This window comes from Leptosomus discolor, chromosome 13 (assembly GCF_034619465.1).
Source record: "Leptosomus discolor isolate bLepDis1 chromosome 13, bLepDis1.hap2, whole genome shotgun sequence".
NCBI classification, from domain to species: domain Eukaryota; kingdom Metazoa; phylum Chordata; class Aves; order Leptosomiformes; family Leptosomidae; genus Leptosomus; species Leptosomus discolor.
Window position 1 is genome coordinate 3,938,362 of NC_141403.1, and position 23,529 is coordinate 3,961,890.

A 23,529-nucleotide genomic window follows, 5' to 3' on the forward strand; every position below is an offset into this window, starting at 1 on the left:
ACTAGGCTTTCTGTTGAAAGGATCCTGCTGAAATTATATCATTTTTCTCATCCTTCAGATTTATGGTCTTTGTTTTAAGAATAATTATTGAACTGATATTTGAATTAATGAAATAGAGTATAGCAAATCATTAAATCGGTATGAAAAATCTTACGATTTCGGAAAAAACACACTTCTTTTGTTTCCTGGTTTCTAAGTCTACAGGGTCCACTTCAGACATCTGCAGAGATCAAAGTGAAAGTTCTCAAACAGCAACCTGCAAGGCCATTCGTGGTTTATAAATCAACAGTATCGGTCTCTAGAACCACGCTAACGACTAGCACTGCACACACGTGTCAGTCAAAAGGCTGACAATGAAATATCCATGGTCCTTGAGAGATTTTGAGAATTGACAGGGAGTTGTTGCTATGACTGACAATCCTTTCCATACAGCTATTACTGAATGATTTTCGTCTGATTTTTTTAACGCAAAAGTAGAATTTTCACGAGCATTTGACTGGAGATGGGATTTTTTAAGAAAAAATTACAAACACCGTGGGACTCACAATGAAATTGTAACAGTTGATAACACTCCATTTTTAAGCTATTTTAGCATCTATAAAGACAGATAAAGTTTTCTGCTCTTTTTTATATTAACATCTTTAGGATACAGATGTGGTTTTGTGGTTAGTTTTTCACAAAGGAGTTTAATTTTTCTTTTCATGGGTGATGTTATTATTGGTCAAGTATTTTACTATCTTTTTAGGTCTCAGCTGTGTTCTATTAAAGACAATGAGAGTCCTCCAGCTGTTATTAGATGACATGCAACCCAGTATTTAGTGAAGCTGATGAAAAATAGTTTTCTCATATTACGGCTAAAAGAGAAACCTCTTCTAGTACCTGGGGTTGAGGACATTCCTCCTACGCACGCCCTCTGCCCAAATCCTATGCTGTCCCGTTCTGATACAGAGAGGAAGAGACCCCCAAGTCTTCTTCAGAGGGACAGACCTGGCTTCCAAATACATCAGATTAATATTCACGTCAGAGACCCAAGGACACATTCTCCTATCACAACTACAAGCAAACGTTTTTATTGCCCGCAACAGCCAGTTCAGTACCTTGAGGGCCAAAAGTTGAGCAAAACAACTTTTGAGCAAGAGCTGTAACTTTATACTACACTACACGGCGTACAGCCACGTACAGACGGTAAGAGAGAGCCAAGGCCGGTAAGCAAGAGGTGTCTCAAGCGCTGGGTTCTGGCAGCAGCAGAAAGTGAGGGTGAACACCAGCAGTGCCAGCGGTGCACGGTTTTATTTCCATTCCCTGCGCCTCAAGTCACGCCAACCACAACATGTCACTATTTCCAGCAAGTCTTTGTAGCCGCAGAGCCGTTGGGCAGCCCTACATCTGCCAGCGGGGTCTCACGTGGCAATCCCGTCATGGTACGGTGGATGGACTGAAGAGACTTGGGGCTCGTGGCCAAAGACGAGGGCTTCCCTAAGCCAAACGGCTACTTCCCGGAGGCCTGCCACAGCCACAGGCTGGACGGCCACAGCGCCAGCACGCTGCCAGGGTCCGGGGCTGCCCTGATGAACCCCCCTGGCAGCCCTACGGCCGCATTCGCACCCCAGCACCCATCCTCTGCCGGGAACAGGCCGCGGTCGCGTAGGAACGCACCCACGGCCGCCCACGCCGCGGCTGCGGGCAGAGGAGGGCACCACCCGCTACCTCCAGCGCTGCCATCACTCCGGGTGCTCCCAGCGCCAGCACCGCGCTGGGCAGGCACCGGAGCTACGATTTTACCGGGCGTCATTATGTGCCCGCACGTTTCACCGCTGGCCAACGGCTGCGGAGGGCCGGCGCTGCCCGCCGCGGCGGCACAGACCGGGGCCCGGCGGCCTCCGCGGGATGGCGGCTGCGGGCCGGGTCGCATCGCCCTCCGCCCCTCCCGACCGCAAGCCCTTTCTCTGGAGGGCTGCCACAGCCTCGCAGCCGGGCAGGGGAGCGGCGGGGGGCGGGGGGGGGGGGGTGGCAGGCAAGGGGGCGATGGCCCGGCGGGAGCCGCTCTGCGTCGCGCCTCAGCGGCGGCCGCACAGGTGCTGCCGCAGCCCGTCGCCATGGGAGCGGCGCGGCGGGAAGGGGAGGAGGAGGAAGGGGGGTGCCGGGGGCGCGGTGGCCGGGCCCGGCCGGGTGTCGTGTCCCCCCCCCCTTCTGCCGCTCCGTGAGTGGGAGTGAGGCGCGGGCGGGCGGGCGGTGTCCCGGAGGTATTTCACTGTTACCATAGGAACAGGCGAGGGGAGGCGATGGCGGCACAGCCGCACCCTCCTCTCCCTGCCCCCCGCCCCCCCCCCCCCCCCCGTGCCCTCGATGCCAGCCCAGCCTCTGAATCAATTCATGGAAGCCGACACCGGGCGGGGGGGGGGGGGCGGTGATGCCGGCCCTTCCCCGCGGTCCCCTCCTCGCCCCTCAGGGCAACCCCCCGCACCCAGCTGGCGTCGCGGTCCCGGGCTGCCTCCCGCGGGGCGGCCCCCCGGACCCCGGGACGCGGGGGCCCCCGACCCGGCAGATGGCCCCTCTCCGCAGCCGGCGCCGCTCCCTGCCCCCCTACACCCCGCCGTCCCCCCGGGGAGAGGCGCTGCACGGCACCCCCGGGAGACACCCGCGGCCTGCGCAGCGCGGGGAGAAGGGGCGGAGGGAAAACAACAACAACAACAACAACAAAACCCCAACCCCGCACGGCTCGGCGGTTGTTTACGGCACCATATGGCTGCAGGGGGAGGGGGGAGGGACATGTCTGCCGGCTGCTGAACCGCTGCGCTCATTATGTCCGATGGAGTCACGGTCACCGCGCCTTCCCGCCGGCCCCCGGCCCGCCGCCTCCCCGCACCGCAGCCCCGGGGGCGGCGGGGGGAGCCGCCCCCCCCCCCCCCCCCCGGCCTGGCACCGCTTCGGCTCCCAGCACACGCAGGTTGAGGGGTACGGCGTGCCCCGGGACCCCCAAACCCCCCTCGTATTGCAAGGAGCGGTTTGAGCTCCGGGGAATAAAAATCCAGTGTTCCGGCTGCCCTGGTGAGGAAAAAGGCGGCCCCTTCCCCAAAGTCTGTCTCTATTTCTGCTACAATCTATGTCTAGCCTTTGTGTAAAGATGAAAGGATATCGCTCTGCTCTGAATCACAACGCTGCAATGTCTGAAACACGAAAATACAAAATAAAAAGGTCACCAGCATTTTTTTTTTTTTTTTTTTTTTTTTTTTTGTGGTGTAGTTTGAGATGAAAACCCGGCCCTGAAAGCAGCGGGTTTCTGTTTATTGTTGACACGCATTACGAGTTGGAATTGAAGTTCTGGGCATCAAATGCTACGGTGAGATCCACAGCGATTAATGCTGTGGGTTGTTTTTTTTTTTTTTCTGGAGTGAGGCAGTCATTCATTTCAGAGCAATCCCGGCTGCGCGGCGCTGATGGAGGCACGCTCGGTGCAGCGCGTCCTGCCTCTCGAGAGCCTTCTTGGCTAGGGGCAGGGGACATGCTTTGAAATGGCTTATGGCTTTCCTCTCAATGATTCATAAGATAGGTGCTGAACCTCCGTATTATGAGGGAGATGAAATCCACAGACGACGGGGTCTGATAATAGGCAACTATACTGCTATCCATATTACCCTGTAAAATTGAAGTATCGATTTTTTTAAAGCATGGTTTGCTACTTAGCAGACCAATCCTGCTACTATTGTAGTCAGTGGGATTTTGCTATTGACTTCAGTGGGGACAGTTTTTTGCCTTTAAAACGGTCTATTTCACATTATTATGATAATGACGTTCAGCAATTCTTAAAATCGGCCTTCTTGGCCTTAGATGTTTTAAAAGATTAATGTGCAAATTATTTCAGCCCAACTTATTCACCTCATTTCTGCTGATGTCATGTCCAAAGTTTTGTTTAGATAAATAAGGTGACTTACTGCTCCAGATGGTTGTGGGTGGATTGGACTTAATAGAGTCTCCAGTTACATGTTTTTAAGGTTTTTGGGTTTGTTCTGTTTTGTTTTTTTCTTAATTGTACAGAAGCCTAGATTTAGAAACCCATTTGTAGATCTCCTCTTGTGTGCAGCTTAGACTGCATTTGGTTGCTCACCAAAATAGCCTGCCTTCCAAAGACAGATTAGAAATATTAAAATGCAGCCAGCACAGTGAGTGGTTCAGTTCAACTGACGTTACACAAACGGGCTGATCCTACTGCCCATAGATAATATACATTTGAATCTTGGCACCTGCCGTTGGATTGGAATTCAAAATGAGAAACAGCAGGCCCCGAGGTCTGGAAATAAAGGCAACACAAGGAAAAAAAACCCATTCTCCGCCTATTAGTAAATAATAATCTGCAGCAGCAAAGACAAATTACAAGGATTGAGGAAAATGCTGCGGCCATCAAATGGATATTGGCGCTATGACACAATGGCAAACACATTCGAATTCAAATCGCGAGGTGTATCTAGCACCTATATTAATTATTCGCGTATTTGTATAACGACAAGCTTTTTCGTGTCTAGCAACATTCTGCTTAGCTACTTTCTGCTATATCATGCTGTGATACTCATTAAATTAAACGTTGAGTAATAAACTCCAATTTGAAATAAATGCTGGGGAATAGACATAGAATGTATTCAAAATTTTGCTGAAATCAAATTTCCATGAAAAATGCCCCCCTCCCAATTGCATTTCATCTTCCTCACGTTTTCCAGGCCATTTTAATTGTGAGGTAATTAATCTCTTAAGGTTGTTCTGTGCTTATAGGTGGCCAACAGGTATGCTTAGCTGCTTAAATACTAGTTTTAAAAATCAACAGTAGTTTTATTCCAAATTAACAGCCTTCTTTTACCTGGTTTACTTCATTAGCTTTATTATTATTATTGTGAAATTTGTAATATGTGTTTTCTAGGCTTATTTTACTTTCCCCAGCCTCCCAAAGCTGACTTTCTTGGTTTAGGACGGGCTCGTAGGGAGCTGTTAAGCCAAAGTTTGTTTATACTTGATTGGCTTTAACACTTTACTCCATTTGTTCTCACATCTCACTTTTCTTCCACTCTTAGTAGAAGAAGGATTGCTCTAATGCAAATATAATTCAAGGAGACAGGGAAAAGGGAAGGCTATCCGAGTTCTCCCCATAGCAGATATCCTAACGCAATATCCACAGAAAAGGGAGAATACTTAAAAACAAGCAACCAACCAACCTCAACAGTGTAACTGAGGGTGAGTTTATGTGTTGTGTGTGTTTAGTTGGGAAGGGGACAGGATGAGAGAGGCACATTTAATCAACTTAAATATACGGAGGGTTTAAAGGGCTAAGATCAAGCTCGTTCTCCAGTCGGGTTTTTCCCAACTGCATGGGCATACCTAGAGCTGAGAGCTGTTCTGTGCAGTGCATTGCGAGGAATGCAACTCTGGCGTTGCAGAAGCTTACAACCAAAGAGGTGGGAACAGGGTGCTCCTAGTATTATTTTACAGCTGAATTTGGCCTTGCTGTAATTAAACCTTTCTAGTTAATTCTATACACTTTATAAACATGTCTAAACACTTACTGAGCACTGGTCTAGCACATCGGAATATACTGTGGCAAAACGGGGTAGCAGTAACAGCTAAATTATTCTTTACAAATAGAAGAACTTTATCTGGACCTTATCTATCCTTTTGAGAATTGAGTCAGCCGATGCCAACTGACTGGGGTGCTGAGCGCACGTGGCGGATGGTTTGTAGGTGGGCTCCTCCCTCAGGCACTGGCCGCTACAAAGCCTAAGCATCACCCAAGGACTGCAGTATGTCTCCAAAACAAGGGCGTGATCTTTGTGCCAAAGAAATGATTCACAGACCTTCCGCTGGTCTTATCCCAGGAGGGGATTTCATCCAGCGCAGTTTAGGATGACAGGACTGGTCCTTCAAAGCCTCACAGATTTCCCTGGCTTGACTCCTTCCAACTTCCTATATCTACAGTTTTTCAGCTCTTTTGTAGGTCTGTTGTTCACTCTTTGGATCTATTAGGCAAAGTACTAATTCACTTTAAAGCATTTTCACATACCCATCTACATTGTACTTTGCTTCTCTGTCTGCTTTCAAGTTACAGCAAGCAGGATAATGCAAATTTGTTAAAATTTTTGAAGACTCTCTCTATATGTGAAAATTTTCCTGACTTTACATTTATTAAGAATTAAATTTCCATTTAAAAATCTGATAATTATGTATAAATTCATTACAGTTCAACGATAAGTAGCAGAAAAAGACATAGTTCATTAGAATTCTATTAATGAAAATGTTCTAATTATTATTATTAATAAAATTTGACCCTCTTTCTCCTATTTAGGAATGCTTTTTCCTGCTCAAGTTTTTGACAGCAGTCCTTTTGGTTCAAGTTGAACATGTAAGGTTCAATTAGGAATACAGGTAAAACATTCTTTTCAGTTCCACAGTTTCCTCAAACTCTGATGTGTCTTGCCAAAAGTGGGCTGATTTGAAGAGAATGACACTAGAATTAGCTATACAGAAGGGCAATTAAAAAGGAAGAAAGCAGTCTTACTTTAACCAGCTTTATTCCGCTCCAGACCTAGCTTTATTTATATGGCGTTATTATTTGCTTCGGTGCAAATTTAACTCCTTGAAAGCTCGCCATATGCCCGATTCAACTCTCAGTTACACCAAAACAAAGATAACCAGGCCTGGTGCACTGGCAAAACACAGCAGAGGATTTGTGTAGGTTTTCTGAAAAATGCAGGGTCCAAGGGCAGTGAATTTACAATACACGACATTTTGAGTTCTGTTTTTTGCTGCTGCATCTGTACAGAACTTACTATATTATTTCCTTGTTAGATACGCCCAAATTGAGACCAAAAAGGGGTAAATAGATGTGGTCTGTCTGAACTGCAGGTTTTAGCCAGATGCCTGGAATTGGCATGTAGCACTCATTAAAAGAAGGCTGAGCTGTTTGCTCGCTGGGAATGAAATACTGTAGTATTATGGCAACCATGGCCGTGGGGCTTTGCTGAACCTTCAGAATATAAAAAGATAAAGGTTATCAAAAGATGTAATAAAAAAAAATATTAATATGTCTGGATTAAGGGAGAAAAGAATGAGTTACATTCTTTTTTCTTTCCCCCCACAGTTTCTTCAGGAATTCAATGGAACGAGTCATCAAATGATGTATATGCCACACTTGCTGGTCAGACTGGTCAAAAGCAAAGTCTTCCAGGAATTGCCATTGTTCGAGTGAGCTAATTTTCTCTCATATTTGCAATTAATTCTCTAATAATTCTGCTCTTTTGTTCTTTTCTTCCCACCATAGTAGAAGTTTGATAATAGTTGCAACAAATACACACAAAAAAAGCTGGCACAAGCAGACGAAGACACGGAGGTGAAAACAGCACATTACTTCTCATCACAAGTGGAGTAAATTGGAAAACGGGAGGTGGTTCATCACAAATGATCTGTGTAAATCACAGGAATCTTATGCACTGGTCCACATAGGATAGTGCTGGAGCTCAGAAACTTGATGGTCTCCTTCCTTCCTCCAGACTAGTAATATCCATACAGCAATGAGCCACAGAAACCGCTACAGTCAAACTGACCAAGAAACCATCTAGTCCCAGTCTCCAAGGGAGTCCACAGAAGATATCCCAAAGCTCAGTAATTAGTAAATAAATAAATAAATTCCTTAAAAAATTACGGTGCATACAGGTGCATTGTGCAATAATGACCTCATTATTTTCCTCTGCTGGCTTCAGCCAACCTAAGAACACATACCTAAAACTCAGCAAAAAGCTGAGACCACCAGCAATACTGAAATTCAGTACAAAAGGGAAGGGGATGGGAAGATGCTGGGATTTCACTGTGCTCCACAAGTCTTTCCTTGTGTGACTGTACGGGCTGGGATGGGACTAACCCTGATAGACACTACGGGAAAACACCTGGAGAGATGCTGCAGGGCACCAGGCAACAGCGAGGCAGGGAAGTGCCCTCACCAATGCCCACGCTCCCAGGGGAACAGAGAAGGAAGGGCAGGAATGTGACTTTGTCCTCAATTCTGCTCCAGCCAGCAAAGCTGAAGTGACGTAAAGAGCGTACTGCGTCCTTAGGAGAGCCACGGAGCGATCATTCTGTCATGAAATCCCTGGAAGAAAGTTTGGCTGAATCAACCAGAGCTTCTCTAGGGACTGCAACGCAGACTTCCCATTCCCGGCCCTATGGGTTATAAAACAATGGCCTAGCTTTGAGTTACCTTTTGAGATGGTTGTCAAAAGAGTCTTAGAAGATGGGATAGATTTAAAAAGGGTGGCTGCTGAATTTTCTTTCTCTGCTCTTCACCAGCATTTACACCACACCATTTCTCTCAGCTTCTTTCTACGTCTTTACGCGTCTGTTTTCTACTGTGCATGTTCTCTTAACGTTCATCTTTTTGGGTGATAGAACCATTAAAATCTGTTTCTCTTATAAGTACGCCTTTAATTAGCTTAGTTATCTTCCCTGGACCTTTCATCTGTCATGACCTTTTACAGATGAGGTAAATACACTAAGCATGTTATTAAAGGCAAGGACATACCATTTAATTAAAGAGAAGAATAAGTTTTCAATATTATTCTCCATACTTGTCCTAATGCCGATTTTCGTTATCCTTGCTATGCTTACTGAAGATAACGCTTATTGATTTGTTTGAAATTATTCCTAAATATTTCCCTGGAGAGGTTATACGAAGTCTATACATCCTAAATGTGATTGAAAAGCTTGAATTCTTCCTTTCCTTTCAAAAAGCTAATGTCACAGTGGCATAAAATGTAAATTATCTGGCAATGGTCTGTAGGGAATTCTGCCTGCCATGGTTTCTCCTTTTTTCCTTTGTTATGATATTTCTGTTTTCCCTCCCAATTCTTCCTTGATTTGCTTAACCTAATTAATTTGCATTTCCGTCTAGTGTTGAAACCCCTTCATTTGTCTGAGTTGTATGTGTGTATCTATATACATACATACTTATGTGTACGTGTGTACGTACATTGGGCTGCATTTGTATCACTCTCGAACGCTTCCTATGGCTTCCCAACTCTTCACCAGCTTTATTTTGTCATCATAGCCAAAGTTTCGACCCTACTTTAGTAAAGTCGGTATCAGATTGGTTTCATTTCAGAAGGAAGCCGAAACCAAATTTTCACCTGAAAATTACTTAAAAGACTTCTGAATATGACAGGTTAGAGGAACATAATCAACCCTTACAACATCCAGACTAGTTGCACCAACCAGGTATAGTTCATATCGACACTTAACAACTCTATTTTTAACGATTTTCTTATTGATTTTTTGTTTCTGGTATTGAAATATGGTTCACTGGTCTGTCATTTCTATGAACTATCTTTACCACCTTTTTTTTTCTCTTTCTAGTACATTTTTGGCCATCCTCCAGCATCATTGCCGTACATAGTGTCAAATGATATATTTTAATAATATTTTAGTTACTTCGTTCTTAAGTTCTTTAGTGTTCTTAGATTTGTATTAGTTCTGGTGATGCACTACAATTTAGCATCTTGATTTGCCATCACCTCTTTTTTTTATTCCTCTATTTCTCACCATTCTTCAGTTTCATCACCGGAAAAATGTAAACCCAGGACAGGTATTTTCTCATCGCCCACAACAGAGAAGATATACACTGAAAATGAAACCTTTTTTTATACTCCCTGTGTTTCCTGTCTGCTGAAACCTCAGGCCATACCTCAGCTGTTCTTCTCTTACTGTATCTAAATGCTGGTATGATTACTTGCTTGATACTCATCTTCTATCAGTTCAGGGTAGTGAGCATTAGTCCAGTCACAAGTTTGATTTCCCATATGCCAACACAATGCTTTACCCTACAGATAGGTTGTGATGTAGTGGCAGCTACTTCAGCTCTGGATCTGCCTTGAACAAAAGTTTTCTACAAAATCCGCCTGGCAGTTATTGGTAGTGGTATATCTAAGTCCAGAGGCAACAAAGAGAGCAATCACAAGACATACTCATTTAAAAATTGTACTGTGAGTTAAGAGTCATAAGTCATTTAAGTGCAAGTGATCTCACCTCCTACATTCTCTTAAGTACAGTCAAAATGTTATAGCATCCGTCTCTTGTTGCATTAAAAACTTTGGGGTAACAAAATATACAAAACTTTCCGACACACTGACCAAAACATTTAGTCTGGAGATATGATATGTAAAACCTCACATTTCCTAGAGGAGCTTAATTACAGGCTCTCAAGTGAAAAAGGTCGAATGAGTTTCATCCTAGCCTCAAGTAGGTCACTTAATAAAAATTGTCCTTCCAAGTCTATACAGAATATTTATTTCTGAAAAAAAAAGTCTTTACTTGAGGTTAACTCTAACATAGATCAGATTTATTAAGTGAAATGTTCACTACAGATAGCCCCTTAAGTTGAAGAGTATCCACATATACAACTAAATGGTTCAAACCCTACAATTCAATTTCAACAACTAGCTGTAATCCCTGCAGATCCACGTAGTAACTGTCAGGTTTTGCAGCCTGCAGAGTTATTGAATAAGCACTTAGAAGCCTGTACAACTGTCTGTGATAAAGTTGATCATCACTAAGAAAATCCATTTGCATCCAGACGAATGCTCAACAGCATAACTTGTAGCAAGTCTTTCCTGGATATTGGCAATGCCTACCTGGATATTTTATGTTTATAAACCATTAAAAAATACCTTGCCAGTGGAAATGTAAGGTTTTGAGGCTCATCTATTTAAACAGAACAAAAAGGTAATTTAAGAAAGCTACGGGATCATTTTCGGTGCTGCTGCAGGACAACGCAAACAGCAATCATGCACCAGCTAGTACCTCTTGAGCTTTCTAAAGTCAGAGGGGCTTCTGGCAAATTTGAAATGCCATATACAAGATAAAAACATCTTTACATCCTGGAAAGCTGTCCTCATTTTGGGGGCTGTGTTGACCAGGATCAACCTGCTCAACAAGGAATGAAAGACTCCTGTGATGCCCTGTGGTGCATGGGGGGGGCTGCAGAATCTGGTATGATCCTCCTGGAGAGTGTTTCCTGCCACACTGTCTCATGATCTTTCTCCACATCTACCTCATTTATATCTCTCTTTGACATTTGCCCTGCTTGTTTTGTTCCTCTTTTACCATCAAACTCTCAACAGGTGTATCCTGCGTATGGGGAAAGATCAGGACACAAATAGTTTCCTTCAGACCAAACCCAACAGCTGCTGGTTGCCTCCTTTCAACAGCAGACCAAAACTCACGGTTCAATGTCAGCCAATCTTAATTTATTTCTGCAGCGTAAAATGAAATTTGAATCATTAACTCCCACATTCGTCCAGCACTAGCACCAGCCCTCTTCCCCAGAGGCCTGTGTTCATGATAAACCCTTTCTACAGGGAGTCTCCGTGCAAATATGTGTGGAGTCTCTCCAGATTGTGTCTCCTTTCTGTCTAGAGCGTTGAACAAGAGCAATGGTCATCCTCCAGAAGTCAGGGAAAGAACCTTTCTCCATAAAAAGATCAGAAAAAATCCCGTTACGCTGACTGGTGCCTATCAGCCCATTTTAGCACTAACCTGCTAGCAAACGCCTGCTTATTTCCCACTGACGGCACAGCTATGGAGCCACAGGAACAACACTCGGTACCTCTAAAGAAAATCAGGGCTGAAGCGTCAGAGCTGGAGTCCCTGCCATGCTGCATCACAACTGGATCCAGGTCAGCTTCGCTGACAAGAGGCGGAGGGGAAGACAGCGAAGAACCAAAGCTCACTATCGCCTCAGTCTTCTCGGCGAAGGTTCACAGCAGCATGAACGTTAAACTGGGAGGTTTTATTGGGCATCACTGGAAAGATACGGGCTTTTGAGCTACAAGCCTGGCCTTTACCAGGTGATAGCACTGAATCTGTCATCCTGTGTCTTGCCACCTGTGTGACTATATGGGATGGATACAGCAGTAGTAGTTTTTGTTAGGGTACTGCTGCACCCTATTTAATGTTTCTAAAGTAACGTTAACACTTTCTGGTTTTACAGAAGGACCACTTTAAAGTGCTCCGCTTTTAAAAATTTGCTCTCTTTGGCTCATGTTTCTTTGGAAAATTCTAGCTCAACATTGTTACCAAGAAATCCCAGATCCTCGTCTCCCTTTGCCTCTCTCTCACACACGCACGTGGAGATGGTGTCTTACATATGGACGCTTTAACATTTCTAAATTTCAGGACGGAGTTATTCTCTTTATGAGAATTGAACATTTCGCCGAATGCCTGCATTACGAGTTGCCAACTAAACCGGTTTTGTTCCATCTGCTATGACCATTTTCCAGCACTCTCTGTCTGACTCACCAGCAGCCCCCCTCACCGAGGCCACTGGAAGGTCTGCAAACAGCAGGGCAGAGGCTGCGGGTAATGGGAGGAGAAGATGCTCTGCAGACCTGAGCAGGGGTGAAGGGAAATGTGGTGGGCAGTTAAAGTGGGATGGATACGGCCGGGCTCGAATACCGCTTCTGAGCCTGGAAGGTGCGTTTAACAGGACTGTAAACTGCCGCAGAATTGTACCTTGGGATAAATTATAGCTCACCCTTAGCATCACCTTTCTGCGGTACTTACAGCCATTATGTGTTGGCAGTTCAGTAGGCCACAGAGCTACCAATATATATTTGACAAACACTATTCTATTCATTTTTTTATATTGATGGCTACAAAAATAGGGAGAAACACAATGAAGCAAAGTTGCATATTTTGAGATTGCTATGAAGTGCCCCTAAAATAATGAACAATTTAAAACATCATTTAAAGCACTATGTTTTGACAGAAGCTATTTATATTGCAATCTGTTTCTTCTATTGTTCATAAACAAAGTCATTTATATAAAATCAAAGGAACCATAAACTTTGTATGTCCATCTACTATTCTTCATCACTAACAGAGCAAGAGGTGGGCTGCGATACAGCCCGTCCCATAGAACTGACTGGCCTGTAATTTTAAGCCCTAAATCCTGTCATCAGGTTCAGCAGTACAGCCCTGCGTCTGCGGAGAGCCTCGCTGGTCTCTTAGCAGCAATCCCAAGAGGTATCAGATCCTCCTGGAAGGTCTAAAGATTCAACTAAACTGAACAAAATTTGGTTTCTGAATGAAAGTTCGTTCTATGCTTGTAGTTGGAAAATATAAAAGAAGGACACAGGAAAATTCATACATTAGGCTTGTGACTTCATTAAAGTCAGGGGAGTCATTCCAAATTACTAATGACATAAAAGCAATCTGAATTTGGCCTTTGAGGTTATATTCTATTAGTTTGCTAATACTGTGTAAATTCTGTATTTGAGAGGTATGTTGCAGTCATCTTGGCCCTTCTTTTCTAAAGGAAAGTTCTGCTTAGAATCCGCTGATACAATTCGAGCCATTATTTTACAACATCTTTTTAAATCAAGACTAATTTTAGGAGCCATATTTGTGTCTATGGACAACATCAAGCAAGAGAAAGAGAAGTAGTGAGAAAAGATTTGTTTTCAAGTTGCCAGTCAATAGATAGCTCCAGTTAAAGAACTATGCAGAAAATACACACCAAAAAATCCACCATAAAAATCATGTATACCATTAGAAAAGCTATTACAATAGAAATAATATTAGTTCCACGCCTCCTTATGGATTGTGAGTACCAACCACTAAAAGCCGATGCTGTCAGCCATTTGGCATGTTTGTTGGCCTAACACGTTTATACAGCGTATCTAGGCTAGGCATAATTTCAGTACTTTCATAAAGTGCAGCTTGGGCTCAATGAAAGAAAACCGACTGTGGTAACAGGAGCGACCTGAAAAGTTGCAGAAGCAGGGTACTCGCTGGGTTGCATACAGGGATACCTTACTGTGCGTTGTCCCAGTCTGGACCTAAAATGGCTGTTTTGCAGGGGATGTTGTTGCCTGGTGACCAAAAGTGCATCTCCTAGGCCACAGAGGGATGTGAACATTCAGAAATTGATTTGTTCCTGTTGCTCTTGAGGAGCCCATACCCACAAAATAGATTAAGCCAGCACATAATCATCTATGCCTTCTCCTTGCTGGCATGCTTAAACTTGATATTGAAGACAGGCCTGTGATTTTGAGCTTCTTACCAACCAGGCAAGGAAAAAAACAGGATAATACCTCATGCGCTACTGCCCACAGAATATGAAAGTAGACCAAGCCTCAGCTACTGTGAGACTGCAAGACACCCCTGCTTCAATTAAGTCTGTGTTGTACATCTAGCCTGTTCCGGTGCAACCTCCCAGTTGCTATCAGGCTCTCTTTCTTTCATTAGAATCAAGTAGTTAATTAGCCCCAGCCTGTCCTCTCTCCTTCTCTCTTTCCCTTTAACGCAGCAGTAATGATGTCTAATTACCAGCAGCAGTGGATTACAGCACCATCAGGAGCAAATCTCTCTGGCTGACAGCAAAGCTGAGCAGCAAATCTTATAGCTTCAAGGAGAGAATAATTCCTAATGAAGTATTTGAATATTTGCTTATTTTTGACCAGCTTGTGACTGTAGAGTCCAACTTGTAATTTCATCCATCCTGTTACTGCAGAGGGAGCGCTTATGCTGCCAGCAGTGATTAATTTTAAATTGAAATTACTTTTACCTATGGTGAGATCAAGTGATGGACAAGAAGAGGGAGAGGGGGAGGTTCACAGTTTGGGGATCTGTTACTGTTTGTGGCTCTCTCTGCAGCCCAGACGGGCTCAAATGTATGGAATAACAACGAGAGAGAGAAAAAAAAAACCCAACAAAACAGTGAGGATGTTCCTAAATGGTCATAAATTAATAAACTCTTAAATAATTAGTAAGAGCTAAAGAACTTTAAGAAAGGGCTTTTAAGGCTTGCCAACAATTACTGCCTGATGAAAATCCAGTCTTTTCCCCCTGAAACGTCATTCCTGGCTGGGTGAAATCTTGGGTCTCCTGAAATCAATAGGAGCTTTGCCCCTGGCTTTCTCTGGCCCAGGGGCTGCATCCCTGTTCTGTCAAACGGGTTGTTTCTGAGCCTTCAGCACCCGGCAGGCACTGCCCCTGCCTGGCAATAGCTCACACAAACCATTGCCACCCTACACGTCTACTTAAATACTCCTCTGCCTTTTGAGATGGGATAGTGACACCAGATTCATGGGTTTAGGAGGGAGGCGGCATTTGTTTCTCAGAGATGAATGTTGTATGAGAGTGCTGGGTATCACCTTCTCTCATTTATGCTGGTTAACAGATTTATGTTAGCAGCAGGAGGAAATTTTACCTGCATGCAAGACCTTTTCTGTAAGGGTTTATATGTCATCGCGATGTACAGATATTCAGGAGTTGCTTACAGATAGGTCATGCTAACTTTCCTGTCTTCATTTTATTAGCAGGCATCCTTATTTGATTAGGATGCCTGCCTGGTTGCTTAAGCTATCTAGAGATAGTTACTTCTATATGAATATAAATACATATATAGGGACATACAGAGACATTGACAGTTGAGGGTATGATTCCCCCAAATGAACAAAGGTAAGACCAGCAAGGCACTTGGCCTCTGACTGAAATCTCTGGAGGAAAAAAAAAAAATGAGAAAAATGTTGATTATTTGATCTGAAAATAAAATAGAAGAGGGGATGCAAGGTGGGACTCCAGGCTTTCATGGCCTAGCAAAGGGGAGAGAAAATAGACAAGCTGAGTCTTGTGTTTCAGAGGCCCAGAACAGCCCTTAATTTTTAAATCCCATCATGTAAAATTAAGGTTAGACTTTTTATTTAGTAGCATACTCGATGAAACTTAAAAAAAAATACTGATTTTGCTTACAGTTTTGAACTTGCAGTGAAAAGGATAGTCTTAGGAATAAACGATCTTGCCTACTGGCTCTCCAAAATGATTATTTCAGTAAGCAGAAGAGATATTGAAAAACCCCGATCTAATTGGAGACTTCTGCTTTAGACAACATTTTCATTATAAACTGTATGTTCCGTACCCCCTGGGGTCAGAGATTAGCAATCCGTCATCTAACGGCAGAACAGAAATCTGCCAAATAACCTGAATCTATAGGCAGACCTAGAACGCTTTGGTGAATAAAAACCATAGAGAGGGAACAAACTCTGTCCAGAGCTTCTCTTTCACTTTCAGTCTTCGTATTTGTAAACTCCTTAAAATTAATTTCCCACCTCTGCCTCCTCACAGCCATGACAGCGCTGATGACAAGGGGGCAAATACAAGCCGGCCTCTGGGAATGCCCAGGTTTATGACTTCAGTGAGGCAGAGAGAGGCAGATTTCCCCGGCAGCCTACGTCACAACCCAACCCAGAATACTTTCCAAGAAGCCCCCTTTGCTGCGCCACCCAGCAACGTCCCTGTTAGGTCAGAATAAGCTGCCGCTCCGGATAAAAAAAAAAAGAAGGATAAAATAAAAATAAAAATTAAAAAAAAAAAAAAGGAGAATATTGTGCTCATCCCAGCCAAATGGCCAGGCAGGAATATTTTTAATTGCCGGGTTTCCTTTCTCAGCTCCCCCACCCACCCCACGCACAGACAAAAGAAGCTTAGCTTGCGTGACCCGGAGCATAAGAAGTAAGAATAATGATACATTAAGAGAGTTCAATAGGCAAAAACCTACTTGCAGCCAACAGTCCCCATCTTCTCAAATAGGAAAATCTGTCGCTTCTGCCACCACCGAGCATAACAGCTCTGCCGCTGTCAGACCTGCGCCCAGCTCTGCGGCTCCCCAACCTGCCGGGGGGATGCCACGCTCCCCCAGCGCATCCCATCGAGTTTTCAGCCTTATGGCTGACGAGACTCGTGCAAGCCCAGGGAAAGAAAAAAAAAAAAAAAAAAAAAAAAAAAGCCACCCAATACACCCATCCTTCGGGCGTGCGGAGCCTTCCTCTCCCCTTTGTTGAGCATCCTCTCTCCCCGCCGCCGTGCCGGCGCTTCACAGCCAGCCAGGCGCAGCCGGCGGCTCAAGGGCTGCGGGCTAGCGGTAACCGTGCTAAAAAAAAAAATCATAATAATGCAACAACACAACCGATATCCCGAGGAAACACCCCACTCCTCTCCCTCCCCCCCTCCCCCCCAAAAAATCACCGCCCGGCGCCACGCTTGGCGTTGTGCCAGGCGGGCTCCCCCCGGCGCTATCGATCAGCCCCGGGGGCCGCTGCCCGGGGCGGCGGGGCCCGGCACAATGGCCGGAGCGGCGGCGGCGGGACAATAGCCCACCCCAGCCCCGCCGCGGTGACCCGGCGAGGGGACACACACACACACGGAGGGGACGAGGAGAACGACACCCCCGACCCGTCCGGGTGTGTTGTGCGCACGATCGCTTTAAATCAAAAGGACCCACAAAGACCTCGGCGGTGTATAATGTGACAGGCAAACGCAACATGGTGATGATGACTTGGGGGAAGAGGGAGGAAGGAGCCAACTGTGGCTGCGGCTCCCCCTGTGCCTCTCGCTCCCGGAGCGGGCTGCAGCGGCCGACATAGAACAAGGAAGACAATTCTCTACTAACCGTGGTTTTGACTGGCACGTACAGCACTTGCTTCCCTCCTCCAGCACCACCACTGACCTCGTCCGAGTTGCCGAGCTGGAAGCCTTTAGATTTGACCCAGAATTTGAATTTGGCATTATCCGTGGAGCTCGACTCGGAGCCGTTCAGGAGCTGGACGATCCGGTCGTATTTTTTACGGGTCACCGTCTTGGTTTTTCCTGAGTCCCCGTAAGTCCTGAGACACCAGTCTTGAAACTGGCGGTACATGTCCCGGTCGCTGCTCTCCATAATCTCCTAGTACACACACGCACACATGCACACGCCGGGGCGCACACACACACACACACACACCCGCAGACACACGCACACGCCGCCCCGCAGCGGGCCGGGGTGCGGGGCCGGGCCGCCCCGCCGCACTTTGCACCTGTTCACCCAGCGCTCATGAAAAATGCATCCACCTCCGAGCCGGAGCGAAGGAGGTCCCGGTGCAGGCAGATCCCAGCGGATTTTTTTTTTTTTTTTTTGGTGGTGGTGGTTGAGGGGGGGGGGGGGGGGCCGGGAGGGGGATGGGGGAGGGGGGGCAGCAATCAATTCAATAGTGTGGCAATGTTCTCCTTCATAATTATTATCTTTTTTTTTTTTTTTTTTTTTTTTTTTTCCACAGGAGGCAAAACGGGTCTGGTGGAGGCTCCTCTTATCCTTCCACTGTACGTGATCGGTCTCTTTAATAATTGTGCAAGGCAGGACTATCCCACTGGCTCCAGCAGCGTCTTACCCGGAGAGGGTTCGGGTGGATAAATAATTAAAATCCTATCCCTCGGTTTAGCGAAAAGAAAATATTGACTCGGATCCTTCTTCTTTTCCATACATCAGTTGCACCCGGATTCACTCTGGATAGTGCAGGTGAAGTATTAAAAAAAAAAAAAAAAAAAAAAAGAAGAAGAAGAAGAAGAAGAAAGCCCACCCTCCTCCGCCCCGGCAGCCCTCCGCTGCCTTCTCGAAAGGCTTTCTGTGTCTCTGTCCTGGCGGGCTGTGCCTCTCCCAAAGCCGCCTCGCCGCGCAGGATGGAGGAAGCACTGAAGGGCAAACTGGTCTCTTTGCTCCCCCTTTATTCCATGGCTGGGCGGCTTTGCTTTAGATATCCCCGCTCCGGGCATGAAGGTACTGGAAAGAAAGAAAGTTCTTACCTGCTATTTTCTAAGCCTAATACATCCGATCCGCGTTTTAAGTACATAATTTTTAATTAAAAAAAAAAAATAAAAATAAGGGTCTGTGAGCATTTCACTTCCTCATATTCAGTCCCACTGAATTTTCAAATGCCCTTTTAGGAATTTTCTTCTTATTTATTTACTTAGCAATCCCAGCAGATGGAGGAAAAAAAAATAATTAAAAAAAAAAACCCAAACAAAACAACCACAAAACCAAACCAGATATATGCGAGATACGCTCGGATACTGGACCAGAGGAGAGAGAGATCAGTCCCAGAGGATGTTGGTTAAGGAAAGGAGGCGGCTCTCGGTTGCTCTGCCAGTGTAATGATGGTGCTCACACATGTAGGACTCCTCGGGTGCGGGGTATCCTTTGGTCTCTGGGCTAAACTGGCTACAAGGCATTCAAGTAAGTTTGCGTGCGGATGCTGAGCGAAACCCCCTTTTTTAAAGGGGGAAGAAGAAGGAAAAAAAAAGCAATCTTGATTTTTTTTTTTTTTTCCTCCCCTCCCTTCGCCACAGTTTCAGTTCACGCCGGAGATGTCCGCGCTCTCCCCGGTCTCCCCCGCCGCGCCAAGCAGGACACCCCCTTCCGCGGGGGGAAGGCGCCTCCGCGCCGCTTCCTCTCGTCGCCTCTCCGCGGCCGCGCCCGCCCGCGCCTCCGCCATCCAGCGCCCGGCTCCGCGCCCCCGCCCCCCGCAGCCGGCACCTCCGCGGCTGGGGGAGGTTACGCGTGTCCGACCCGGGCCCGGCCGCGGGTTACGCGCCGGGGGTCGCGCACCGCCGTGCCGCTCCGCTCCTGCTCCGCCGTTCCCCGCGCTGCGTTCCGCGGCGGGCTGGCGGCGGCGGCGGCGCACCGGGCCGGGCCCAGCGCCGCTCCGCGCCCCCCCCCACCCCCCCCCCCCAGCGCCCTGATTGGCCACCGGGACAAAAGTTTCTGTGGCGACGGCGGCGCGGCGCGGTGACGGGCAGCGCTGTCCCATGTCGGGATGGCGCGGGCGCGCGGCGGGGCGCGGGGGGCCGGCGCGCACCGGGCCGCGGGCCGCCGGGGGTGGCGGGGGGGGGGGGGGGGGGCGGGCGAGGCGAGGGCAGTGTTTCCATGGCGATGTCTCCGGGCGCAGGCCACCCCACCCCCCCCCCCGAGCGCAGGGAGCGGATCAGCTGACACATCATTAGCTTAGGACCTAATTATTGCTTATTGGAGCAAGAAACGCGCGCAGGGCCGCGGCGGGGGGCTGCCGGCCTCCGCGCCCCCGGCGGACACCCCCCGCCCCCCCCCCCCCCGGCCGGGCCTTGCTCCCCTCCTTCCGCGCCGCCGGCCCGCGGAGCGGGGGAGGAGCGGCGGCACCGCGCACTTTGCGCCGCACCGGCCGGCGGGGCTGCGGCGGGGGGGGGGAGGGGGTGTCCCTGCGGGGACACGTGGTCGCCGCCGGGACGGGGCTTTCCCGTGGAAACGGAGAGCGAAGCCCCTCCGCGGCGGCCGCCTGCCCCGCGGCCCGCCCCCTGCCCGGCGGAGCAGAGGGACCGCGCGTCTCCCCCCCCCCCCCCCCATCTCCGGCGTACCCGCCCCCCCCCCAGCGCATCTCCTGTCGCCTCCGGGATCCCCCGCGCAACCCGGCTCCAGGGGGGCGGAGCGGGGGGGCTGGGGCGGCCGGAGCGGCGGCATCGCCCCCCCCCCCAATCCTCCCAGGGCTGGGCCGGGGCACGGCGCTGCGCCTCCGCGCAAGAGGCGGCCGCCGCACGGGTCCGCGGTGGTCGTGCGGGTGTCGGAGGCCGAAACCAAAGGGGACCCGCGCCACGTGCCCTGCTCGCTTTGGCGGCGCTGAAATGAAGGGGGGGTTGCGGGGTCCCCGAGCCGTGGCTCGGTGTCCTCGGCAGAAACCCGGCCTGTGCCGGCGTTTCCAGGCGCCATGGCAGCCCCGGGTGTTCGCTGCCCGCGCTCGGGCCGGGCCGAGCCCCCCTCCGCTCTCACCGCCGAGCCCCCCGCGGGAGAAGGCTGCCGGGGGCTGCGGGGCGGCCGAACGGGTTACGCCGGGCCTGGATTTCTGGTGTGAAAAAGAGGAAGGTGCTCAGAGAGCCAGGAGAAGCCCTTCCTCCCGCCGCCCAGCCGGACCGCGCCGGTCCATCGGGCCGGCCCCACGCGTGGGCACCTCAGCCTGGCCGCCATCTCCCCGCCTGACCCGACTCGCACGTGCCGTCGCTCCTCTCCTCTCTCCTCTCTCCTCTCCTCTCCTCTCCTCTCCTCTCCTCTCCTCTCCTCTCCTCTCCTCTCCTCTCCTCTCCTCTCCTCTCCTCTCCTCTCCTCTCCTCTCCTCTCCTCTCCTCTCCTCTCCTCTCCTCTCCTCTCCTCTCCTCTCCTCTCCTCTCCTCTCCTCTCCTCTCCTCTCTCTCCTCTCTCCTCTCTCCTCTCCCCTCCTTCCTCTCTCCTGTCTCTCCTCTCCTCTCCCCTCTCTCCTCTCTCCTCTCCCCTCCTTCCTCTCTCCTTTCTCCTTTCTCTCCTCTCCTCTCCTCTCCTCTCCTCTCCTCTCCTCTCTCTCCTCTCTCCTCTCTCCTCTCCCCTCCTTCCTCTCTCCTGTCTCTCCTCTCCTCTCCCCTCTCTCCTCTCTCCTCTCTCCTCTCCCCTCCTTCCTCTCTCCTTTCTCCTTTCTCTCCTCTCTTCTCCTCTCCTCCTCTCCTCTCCTCTCCTCTCCTCTCCTCTCCTCTCCTCTCCTCTCCTCTCCTCTCCTCTCCTCTCCTCTCCTCTCCTCTCCTCTCCTCTCCTCTCCTCTCCTCTCCTCTCCTCTCCTCTCCTCTCCTCTCCTCTCCTCTCCTCTCCTCTCCTCTCTCCTCTCTCTTCTCCTCTCCTCTCTCCTCTCTCCCCTCTCTCCTCTCTCCTCTCTCCTCTCTCCTCTCTCCTCTCTCCTCTCTCCTCTCTCCTCTCTCCTCTCTCCTCTCTCCTCTCTTCTCTCTCCTCTCCCCTCCTTCCTCTCTCCTGTCTCTCCTCTCCTCTCTCCTCTCCCCTCCTTCCTCTCTCCTTTCTCCTTTCTCTCCTCTCCTCTCCTCTCCTCTCCTCTCCTCTCTCCTCTCTCTTCTCCTCTCCTCTCCTCTCTCCTCTCTCTTCTCCTCTCCTCTCTCCCCTCTCCTCTCCTCTCTCCTCTCTCCTCTCTCCTCTCCTCTCTCCTCTCTCCTCTCTCCTCTCCTCTCTCCTCTCTCCTCTCTCCTCTCTCCTCTCTCCTCTCTCCTCTCTCCTCTCTCCTCTCTCCTCTCTCCTCTCTCCTCTCTCCTCTCTTCTCTCCCCCTGATCCTGTGTTTACTCTCTGCTTTTCTGTCTAGAAACACCACCGCAGCCATAGGGGAAGCCGGGAGATGGCTGTTGTTTAAAGGCAGCGCGCTGGAGGATGTTTGTGTTGCCAAAACCTTTCCTGGCATCTGTAAAATTCGAGAGGACAAGCTGGCACAATGAGTGGAGAAAAAATAGGACTTAGAGATAACCCAAGGAGGCCTGAGACTTTTTGTTGGCCTCGGGGCCCGTAAATTATCTTGGCAGCCCCGTTATAGTGTTCAAGGAGCACAGGACTCCTGTCCATCACAGGGTCTGGAGGAGAGGCAGTAACAAAGGAACTGCTGTGCAGAAGGGAAGCGAGGGGAACCTCGCTGAACCCTCACCCAGCAGGCTCTACGAGATGTAACATTACTTTAATGTGCCATTATATCTACATTTAGAAAAAGGGTCATAGCATAGGTTGGGCTGCACTGCTAAACAATTCTGTCATGTAATTGTTCTCAAACCAACCTCCTGCTGAGGGTCTCAGTAACTTCCGTATCGCACTGATACTGTGCCCGAATCCAAAGTGAGCTCACAAAGCGAGGGGGGGAAAGGAAGATGTGACATAGCCAGGAGTGGTGATCCAGACAGTTACAGCGAGGATGAGTGAAATGCTTGAAAAAAGCAGGAGTGCTTTAGTATATCAGAAAATAATTCCATATCCAGCAGTACTGCTTTGCATCGTGTGAAGAGCCATACGCCTTCTCAGCAGAGACAAATTCCTAAATTCGGTCAAGTTTGGACCATGCCTTAAAAAAACCCAGAAATATTCATTATTGTTTCAAACTGTTTAATGACAGAATAGAGAACGAACGGAAGCGGATGAAGCCAACTGTGGTGTGGAGTGGGGATGGAGAGTAAAAACCAGCATCTATATATTTAACTCAGCTGGATTTGTTCCTTTGTTTTACGGTTAGGATTTTGGTTCACGTTGGCGAAAGATGGGGACGTCTTGTCGCTGCTTCCGTTGATCACTGGGCCAGAAGTCCTAGGAGCATGCTGGAAGCCCACCGTGCCAGGCCAGGGATCAGCACAGGACACAAAAATGATGCTTGCCATAAAGAATTGCTGATCTGAATAAGGTCGATTGTGTGGTACATGATATCACTTTTATAAAAATATACATTCTAGGATATTGGCATAACTTATTACTTGTTGTAATAAGTTGGCATAACTTATTACTTGTCTCCATATATATGTCAGTAGTAACTTCAGCAGAATTTATATGGTGCGTTTAGAATGCAGGTTTTTAATCTCCAATTTTTAAGTCATCTGAGACTCTGAAATTAGTGCTCTAAGATTATATTTAAATAAGGAAAATTACATAAGAGAAATGAGATTAGGTTCACCGCTCTGATTTTTTGATATCAGAATTAACGGGGATTAGTAACACAGACCGGAATCTCCCTGCAATGAAAAGGCCTTGCCCAGACCCTCCTTCTGCCAGGACTTCTACTGACAGCCCGTCGCTCAGCTGAACTTGAAGAACCTCCCTTGGCGTCCTTGGGGAGAGGGGCTGTGTCCGTCCTTCAGCGCTGTCTGAGTGACTGAGGGTGCGAAAC

The 23,529-nt window shown here is 48.2% G+C and overlaps 1 protein-coding gene across 4 annotated transcripts in view; it reads right to left on the minus strand.

Moving 5' to 3' along the window:
* The window catches only part of NOL4 (nucleolar protein 4), a 177,897-nt gene extending 160,154 nt beyond the window's left edge, over positions 1 to 17,743 (minus strand). For all 4 annotated transcript variants that reach the window (XM_086472523.1, XM_086472522.1, XM_086472521.1 and 1 more), the window contains exon 1: positions 17,477 to 17,743. In XM_086472523.1, the coding sequence (XP_086328649.1) occupies positions 17,477 to 17,743 (267 nt within the window). The remainder of the gene's footprint in view (positions 1 to 17,476) is intronic.
* Positions 17,744 to 23,529: the final 5,786 nt, after the last annotated feature.